Source organism: Centroberyx affinis, unplaced genomic scaffold, assembly GCF_046629955.1.
Source record: "Centroberyx affinis isolate AG114_WGS23_722 - 3 ecotype Tasmania unplaced genomic scaffold, CSIRO-AGI_Caff_v1 ptg000876l_1, whole genome shotgun sequence".
Lineage (NCBI taxonomy): Eukaryota > Metazoa > Chordata > Actinopteri > Beryciformes > Berycidae > Centroberyx > Centroberyx affinis.
The window spans coordinates 30,433-40,000 of NW_027279468.1; the positions used below are offsets into that span (position 1 = coordinate 30,433).

Here is a 9,568-nt window from a genome sequence, read left to right on the forward strand (position 1 = left end):
CTGGGTAATAAGAGCGTCCCTCTATCTGAACATTATTCTTCACATCAACAAAAACTGTGGACTCAAAGTGGCTCTACAACAACATAAAAGCTAGAATTATGTGTGTATCGGACCTGAACCGCAACATTTTCCATACTTTTCCAGACATTTTTTTTCAAATTCCCAAACTATTCAAGACCTGGAAATGATCAAATTCATTTTTAATACTTTTCCAGACTTTCCAGACCTGCCAGGAACATATTGTTTCAGATATGGCATGAGATTTCAAACTTTGAAACGCAGCATTGTGTCACACAGCGTCAGGCCTGGCGGAGCGGGGGGGGGGAAATAAATCCACTGTTTTACATAAAGTTCAGTGAAATGTCATTTAAATGGTAAAAGTTGGGCCAGAGCCGAGGTGAAACGCGGTCGCTGTGTCGGTTCGGCTCGAAGGCCTTCACTTCACCGCTGCTTTTTCCCCTCTTTTTAAAACACAATTTGTAATGATGAATCTAAACCGCTGCTGGGTGCTGATGCAGTGTCAGCATTGTGTGAGTGTGAGAGAGAGAGAGAGAGAGAGAGAGCTGGGATTTTCCTGAAGAATTTTTAATTTCGGTAGGTGTGACTTTTACAGCTTCAAGACCAAATCCAGCCCCATAAAGAGTCGCTGGCCCTTTTCTTTTTTCTTTTTTTTTACGGCCTTGTAAATACAGAGTTAATTTGTTTTTTTGTCCGCCCCGAGATTAAAACGCGAACAGAGAGCGCGAGGTGTTTTAAGGGGTTCATTTCATTATTCCACAGTGCCCCCACGGTCAGGAAATAAACACACTGGTGGAAAATGAAGTGTCTGATGTGGGTGTGAAACAGGATTAAGGGTTGGATGCTTGAAAAAAAAAAAAAAAAAAAAAAAAAAAAAAAACCTAAGCAGTCCCGCTTTTCTGCAAAACATGGCGCTGAAAACTGAGACGGCACCAACGTTTCTCTCCCGCTATGAAATATATTTACTCCGCCCGCTGGGCCTCAGGACAGTAAATCCGGGCTAAGTTACAAGAGCAGTAAAGTCGAAGCCAGATCTCCCTGAGTTTAGGATTGGATGGCGGGGGGGGGGGGCAACAGGGAGCGGGACGGCCGGCAGCTCAGCGGGACGGGGCGGCCGCCACCCGGAGGTCTGCAGCTCAGACTCTGACAGGCTTCACCCCCCCCCCCACCACCACCAAAACAAACCCCTTCATTTCATCCCTGAAATGTCCTTAATTTCTCCATTACATAAACATTAATTATCCATTAAAAATTGGTTTTTAAGGGATTTATTCATGGGTTGGTTCGTGGAGACACTAGAAATTAAGGGATTTTTTTTTTTATCCCTTTTTGCAGGTTTACAGGTTATTAATGAGTTATTAAGGAAAAGTCCCTGTGTCTCTGAATTTTACATTAAATGAGAAAGTAAGCAGTCAAACATTAAAGGAAGTTTAAGTTGGTTTTGATGGGGCCTCCTCCATTAGTAAGTCCCTTAACAACTTTTAAGGGGATATTGCATGAGTTAAGGGGGGAATTAATGTAAATGTAAAGGGATTTTGATTACTGGTTCGTAGAGCCCATCTCTAACCCACTTCAACTGTCTTAAAGTAAATTGTAAATAAACGAGTGAGACTTGTTTTTTTATATATTCGCAGAATCTGCTTTGTCAAAGTCCTGTCTCCCACCTTTTTTTGCTTTTTTTTTTTTTTTTTTTTTTTTTACAATTACTGATAAACGTGTTATTTTCTTCGTTCCATCAACATAAGTTTCCTCCGACTGGATTTCGGTGTTACACAATGTACAATATTCCACTTAGTTTTAACATGGGGGTTATTCGGCACTTGACCGCCATGAAAACCAGAATATAAACTGCTCACCAAGATCAGATGCAGCTGGATGAGTTCACCTGAACAGTGGCGTGTCCAGGACATTTTGACTGGGGTGGCCGAGGTGGGGCACAGACTCAAGCAAGGGTGGCACTGAGCGCGGCATTTATGAAGGATGTAGGCAGGTCCCAGGTCAGACTTCTGACTTCCGAGTCAGAATTCTGACTTTATTCTCAGAAATCTGAGATTAATCTCAGAATGTGGCCCTAATCCTCTTCCATACAAGGCCCAGGTTGAAAACAACCAGAATTATCATGCATAACTGTCAACTGTATGCATGTAAAAAAATGTATGCTACTAACATTACTTCTTGGTCTTTATCTTCAGGTGCGTGCTGCATTCGTTTGGTCAGTGTTTTTTTCACATTGATCCCTAATTTGGTCTTCTCTTTGCTCCCCTTGGCGTGTTTCTTGGAACTCAAGGAGCATAGTTTTGGAAAAAGAAATTAACTGGCTTGATGGTCCCGCCTCTAACATGGCCATCAGCCAGTCATAACTCAGGATTTTGGGATGGCACCTGGGGTGGCCAGTCAGATTTCAGGGGCCACCCCCTAGACACGCCCCTGCACCTGAAAACTGACATTCAACACACTGGTGAACAGATTCAACAATCAAGGTTGGTTCATATCTCATTTATGTCTCAATGAAATCTCCACGTAGGACACATCAGGTTCAGGATTGGTTAGAAGGTCTGAAATCGCTTATTGCCGGTTTAAGTAGTGTGCGGACTCCTTTCCTTTTCTTATGAAGTCTCTACTGACTGTAACCTAGGCACCTGCTGCCAGTCACACTGAAGGACTAAAAGGACCACAGGCGTAACATTTCCCTGAATAGTTTTGGATTCAGAGGAAGCTGCACAACCCCAAGGTACGACCGGAGTTCAACACCACTTGAAGCCCCCCCGGCTGTTTGGCCCGGGTCCAGGTCTGGATCGCTCCCTCCAGGCCCGCAGCGCAGGAAGCCACAGAGAAACCAGCTTAAATCAAACCTGTCCTCCGTGTGTGGCGATCACGACCCAAACATGAAATGTATCCAAAGGGTGGGTGGTATCCATGAGTAAAAAAGTAGTTTTTTTTTAAGGAACGAGTACTTTTAGTTTCTTTTTTTAAACTGTACTTACTTTTTCCAGGACCTTGATTTGTTTTGAAGATTTTGTCTGGTGTTCAATATGATTTACGCAGACAGACATCTTGCCCCTGCTAACTAGGTCATATCACTGTATAGATGAAGATTGTTCTTCACAGCGACAAATATCAGAATATGTGAGATGATTGGCAGGGTTCCTACACGGTTTCCATTTTAAAATTCCATATTTTCCCCAGACCCTATGTTCTTGACTGGATTAGATTTTGGTGGGTATTTGATATAATGCATGCTGACAGCGGCTGGGTAATAAGAGCGTCCCTCTATCTGAACATTATTCTTCATCAACAAAAACTGTGGACTCAAAGTGGCTCTACAACAACATAAAAGCTAGAATTGTGTGTGTATCGGACCTGAACCGCAACATTTTCCACACTTTTCCAGACATTTTTTCAAATTCCCAAACTATTCAAGACCTGGAAATGATCAAATTCATTTTTAATACTTTTCCAGACTTTCCAGACCTGCATAGGAACCCTGCACGATGCGATGGTGACGGAGCAAAACCCAGAACAAGAGGCAGCTTCCAACAGATGGGTATCACTATCCCCAAATGAAAAATGTGCATGGAGAGAAGTTTTCATTCTCTAGTTGATTGACTGAGGTCTTGGTACAGGGAGTAATACTACAGAACAGAAAATCTGACTTTTAATTTATTGAATTGTATTCGGTATCTACTGCATTTTGGGGCTGTAATAGGTTTGTTTACTTTGATAATGTCTGTAAATACTAGAGTTAAACAGAGTTATATTCTGTTTTATAAAGGGCTAAGAAAGTTTTATCAACAAGAGCTGTTTTTTCATTATTTTGCACTGGCCTGCACACCCTAAAAATATTAAAATGGAAAGTAACTTGTACTTTGAGTCATTTATTAACCAGGTACTTTTTTACTTTTACTTGAGTCATTTTTTATGGGAGTAATTGTACTTTTACTTGAGTATAGATTGAGTACTCTACCCACCACTGAATGTATCTATTTAAGGCTGCAGGGTCTCGCCGTATATTCATGTGTTTTATATGAGCGCTGAGGCTGCGGAGGGAGCTGCTGTGTATACACACCGCTACTCTCTCTCTCTCTGCGGCAGAGGATTTATTGGTTCTGAAAGACTCCTGTAAAAACCTGAAGGAGGGGCGGAGCGGCGGGGGAAAGACCCCGGACGCGGTTTATTCAGGAAATGAAGCGTGTGGCGGTGAATAACACGCCGTTACATCCTATCAGGATCTTACAAACAGTTCACATACGAAAAAAAAGCCACGGTGTGAATCACCCCGTCCCGCCCACAGGGGAGATGGGAAGCGGATTATTTATAGAAAAACAGTGAAAAAAAAAAACACGTCCGTCTCGATTCAAGCGATGGTGAGGACGGCTCGCTCCCGCTTCCTCCGCTTCTTCTTCTTCTCCTCCCGTCGGCCCGTGGCGTCGGCGAAGAACATCACGTCCTCTTTGCTCTCGATCTCCCGCTGGAGGAACTGCAGGCCGGCGCTGTTGAAGCCCAACACGTCCTGAAGAGACGTTAAGACGGATTATAGCTTGGACCCGGATCCTAGATATATCAACACTGACTTGTTATTTATCTGATTTTCACACGTAAACTCTATGATGTCGTCTTTCTAGTCAGATCAACAGACTTTCAAACAGCCAAGAAGTCTTTAGAGTCCACAGCAGGTAAATAAACTTTCTTTCTAGAGGTCTTGTAGTTTCTGCTTGTTACTCACTCTGATTTCGTGCACTTTGGACAGAGTGTTGGTCCTCAGCTCGTCTATGACAGACAGCAGCATCTGGTTGCTGGAGATTTGGCCAAAATGGATCCTAGAGAGGGAGAGACAACAATGTCAGATAAGCCAAATCGACAGCAGTTTGTGTAGATCTAGATTTTCACCTACATTTGCTCTACAACAAATGGAAAAGCTACAGATGTTATGGTTATTCAGGTGAGATTTCAGTTTAAGTCTCTATGGTTTTTTCATCTCACCTGCACAATTTGTTCGTATTCTATTTGTACATTTGTATTTTTTATTTCTCTGTTTCATTGCATTGTGCAAATAAACTTAATGGCAATTGTGTTATTTAAAATACTGCTGTTTGATTGGTCCATTGGCCCTGAGGTGGCAATTTTGGATGTCACTGAATACATTTATTGCTGACTTTGCATGCAATCCTGTAACCTGGAAACACATTGGTTTTGAATACTAAAGGTTTGATATTACAGCTTATTCTCCAAGAGTAGCTGAATTTTTTTTCATTCCTTACACAAATACAAAAAACTTTCATATTTCCACCGTACAAGGATCCATTATTGAGAGAGTTATAGAATATAAATATCTTGGTATTTGGATAGATGACAAATTCACATTCAAATTTCATATAGAAAATTGTTTTTTTGTATAGAAATAGAACTAACTTTCCTATGTTTTGTAGAAAAAGGATTGTTGAAGCTGTTTTTCTCTCTGTCATGGATTATGGTGATGTAATTTATAGGCATGCCTCTGCCTCTTCTCTTAAGCCCTTGGATGCTGTTTACCATTCTGCTCTTAGGTTTATTACTGGTGATGTTTATAGCACTCATCATTGCATCCTGTATGAAAAAGTTGGGTGGTCTTCTCTGTCTGAGGGACATGATAAGCATATGTATTTATTTATCTACAAGGCCCTTATTGGGAAGCTGCCATCTTATATCACATCTTTGCTAGACTGGTCCTTTGGATCACATCATACTCAGTCTAATGACTGGCTTCCACTGCAACTCCCTAGAGTTTGTACTGAGCTTGGAAGATCTGCTTTTTGTTTTTATGCTCCGACTGCCTGGAACTCTTTGCAGAGCACCCTAAAAATGTATACTTTAGTAACCCTTGGACAATTTAAATCTATGATCACTAACCACTTAACTTCTGTTTGCACCTGTTTTAATGGATTTGTTTTATACCTTGTATCCTGTATCTTTTACTATCTGTACATACATACTTGTTTTAATTGATTGTTTTTTGTATCTTGTATCTTTTATTAACTGTACTTATATACTTGTTTGAATTGATTGTTTTCTTTTATTGTATTTTTATTATTTTACATCTTTATACTCGACATATTGTAAATGAGGGCCAGTCCTCAATGATTTTCTCGAGTTTAAATGAAGGTAATATATATAAATACAATACTCACTTGACTGTCCATTGCGCTATGTTACACAGGAGTCCACATGTTAAACACACATACAGTACACACACACACACACACACACACAGTGGTTGAGTGCGTACCTAAGCAGGAAGAAGAGGCAGCGGCAGACCAGCTCCACCTCCAGACCCTGCTGGATGTAGCTGTTGAAGAGCGTCAGCAGCTCGGGGACGTAGGGGAACGGCAGAACCAGCAGAGAGACCTCCAGCTCACTGACCAGCACAACACAAACAAACACAAACAACAACAACAAACCGGCTGAGTGTGTTTACATACACAGAGTCGAGTCAGATTTTTCCAGGACACAGGCAGACAGACAGAACTCAACACACCTTTTCACTGATGAAATTCAAAAACTTTTCCGGGACTTTTCCAAGACCCCTTTTCAAATTTCCATGATCAAATTGTAATGAGACTAGATAAAAAACAGAACCATCAACTACACAAACTGAAAGCGTTGTTTTTCATTGTTTATACTACGATTTTAACGAAAAAAGTCAGCAACCAACAATATTTTCCTCCATCCTTCCTCCTCCATTTTTATCCCTTTTCAAATTTCCATGACCAACCTTTAATGAGACTGAATTGAACTGAACTGAAACTTGATATCATTTATACTGATGTCTTACCTGGATCTGACCTTCTTTATGACGTCTAAAACATAGCGGGACGGCTGCAAGAGGGAAACAGACAGATTGCAGTGATGATATGATCAGCATTCAGTTATTAGAGGCGATGTTGGCAAAGTATTTATTCCTCAACACTATTCTACTTACTGAAACGTTTCCAAAGGCCACAAGGATGGGGTTTGGTTTGGGTAGAGGCAACTGCAAAACACAACTAGCTGTTAGTCGAGTGTATTTCACCCGTGATAGAACAAAAGTGAAGCAAATGCTATGATAAAACAAAGAAAAGAAAGAATACGAGCACATTAGTTTACATGGTTGTAAAGAGATGGGATTATTAGGCATTCATAGCCGGGAATACCTATTGTCTTTGGTGAGATTCGTATTATTATTCTTCGCCTACTGTAAATGGCTCTAGCTCTGCGTCTGATTGGTCAAAAGTTTTCAAATTTGGCACACACATGGCAAACTGCGTTAAGCAGGTCTCCAATCGGTTTTGTCGCATTTTGGCCACAGGGGGCGCTATTACATGCAGCGAAACTTATACGGTCACCCCGGCCGCCCCGTTTGACCTAGACCAGTCGTTCTCAAACTTTTTGAACCAAGTACCACCTCTGATCAAAGCAAACCATCCAAGTACCACTGAGCGGTATGAGTGCATATGTATGCAAAAGAGATGGACATTTCAATGGGACTCACCTGGTTAAGTTAAGGAGAAATAGCCTAAATAAAAATAAAATGTGTAATTCGCGTAGGCACTGCCAACATAAGGATGTGGTGGTGTGCAGACTGAAACAGTAAAATTGAAAATATGAAAACACAAGTCTATTCAAAGTTTTTGATTATGCTGGTAAATCGCAAATTAAGAAATTATAAACACTGTAATGGTTTCAGAGGGTTTTTCACCAGAGTCATCTGGCGTACCACCTGGCAGCGTTCCACGTACCACTGATGGTACCCGTACCACAGTTTGAGAACCACTGACCTAGACACTTGAAACTTGGTATATAGCTGTCATTTGGTCTGCTGAAATTTTGAAAAACCTTTGACAATCTTCTCCTCCTGTACCGCAAGTCCAAATGACACCAAATTGGGTTGCATGGTCCATGGACATGCCCGAACAAAAATACATTTTTTGGAATGATCGGGTAAAAAATGGCGGAGTTATTAGCCAATCGGATTTTGAGAAAAATCAGAAGTCCACTTCACAGTGGCCTATGACCTTGAAACTCGGTGGGCACATGGGTGACTGCACCCTTAGGGACTGTACCAAGTTTGGTGTTGATAGCCCAAAGAACGACGACACAATACCGATTTCAATTTGTGCTAAGCTAACCGCTAACGCTCGAAATCACACATAAACGGCATCTACTCGTAAACGGTGACTCGCATTCACTCCCGATCGCTTGTGGACGCCTCTCGCACCGGTCCTGAGTGATTTTCAGAGGCGGTCGCTGTACTGGGTGCTGTGAATACCTATCGAGGCTGCTTGCACCTTTAATTCCATATATTACGCCTGTACCTGTTTGCCTGCGTTCTCACAAGCGTATTTATGCTCCTCCATCTTCCTGTTCTCGTCTCTGTAAAGCTCCAGAGCTTCCATGATGCGCTCCGCCTGCACAGGAATCACACAGTAAGAAGATCACACGGGAACATACACACCCAGATTAGTAAACCTAATTTTTACACTGTATGAAGACCCAGGTTTAATAGGATTTTCAAATAATTCTTTGCATTTGCTGTAAGTTGCTTGCAGGGCTCCGACACAGTTTGGATTTCAAAATTCCAGACTTTTTCCAGACCTTCATTTCCGGATTTGAAGATTTTGGTGTCCAGTATGATTTACTAAATCTGCCACATCACTCTATAGAGGAACATTAATCTTCACATCGACAAATATCAGAATATGTGAGACGAATGGGGTCATTAATCACAGAAAATGTGTAGTTGTATGTATATCACGACAGTAAAATATTTTTTCCATGCTTTTCCAAATTTGTGCAATTTCCAAACTTATCAAGACCTGGAAATTACTAAATTCTTTTTCCATACATTTCCAAACTTTCCTTTCAATGTAGCACACTTTGCTGTAATTGACAACCTTTCTGTCTAAATAGCTCTGATGTGGTAAACCCTGGCCGGTGCTGCAAGCAGGATCAAACACAAAAACATTATTTGAGGATGTTGTTTGTCCCGGATCTGACTGTCAGAACTCACAGCTTTGACCGTCTCGATGGTCTTCTTGCCGGCTGGTGCTGCCTCTCCTTGAGTCTCTCCAGGAACCTGCAGAGACAACAGAAGTACATTTACTTTGATTCAACCGGGTAGACCCAGTGAGATTTAGTTTGGAGCGGTTTATTCAAACTCTGGAGTGTTTCCTCCTTCAGTTCAGTTGGTTTGTCCAGGTGAGAACAATGACCTTTGAACTCTGCTGGCACCAAATAGCGACACAGAGAGTCTCAGTCCTCTAACAAGAGAACTTGCGGTTAGTTAATCCGACAAACTACAGGAAACCACCCTAAAACGCAAGGGATTATGGGTAGCAGGAGACAGATGCGGTTCCTCATGTTCAGAAAGCCTAGCAGAGCAAAATTAAGTCTGGGCTGATGCTCATATTAAGATATTTCTTGATGTGTTCTTAACTGGTATGAACACCACAGAAGAAGAGAAGAGACAAGTTCATCATGCTGAGATAAAGTTACAGAGAATCAGATTTGTTTTGACTCTCTAATTAAAACTATGTCC

General features: G+C 41.5%; 1 protein-coding gene across 1 annotated transcript in view; it reads right to left on the reverse strand.

Moving 5' to 3' along the window:
- Positions 1 to 3,915: 3,915 nt before the first annotated feature.
- wdr3 (WD repeat domain 3) overlaps positions 3,916 to 9,568 on the reverse strand; it is a 56,293-nt gene continuing 50,640 nt past the window's right edge. The window contains exons 21-27 of the mRNA XM_071521230.1: positions 9,041 to 9,106; positions 8,346 to 8,438; positions 6,974 to 7,024; positions 6,827 to 6,870; positions 6,281 to 6,409; positions 4,742 to 4,835; positions 3,916 to 4,528 (exon numbers count right to left, since the gene is read on the reverse strand). Of these exons, the coding sequence (XP_071377331.1) occupies positions 4,373 to 4,528; positions 4,742 to 4,835; positions 6,281 to 6,409; positions 6,827 to 6,870; positions 6,974 to 7,024; positions 8,346 to 8,438; positions 9,041 to 9,106 (633 nt within the window). The 3' untranslated portion in view covers positions 3,916 to 4,372. The remainder of the gene's footprint in view (positions 4,529 to 4,741; positions 4,836 to 6,280; positions 6,410 to 6,826; positions 6,871 to 6,973; positions 7,025 to 8,345; positions 8,439 to 9,040; positions 9,107 to 9,568) is intronic.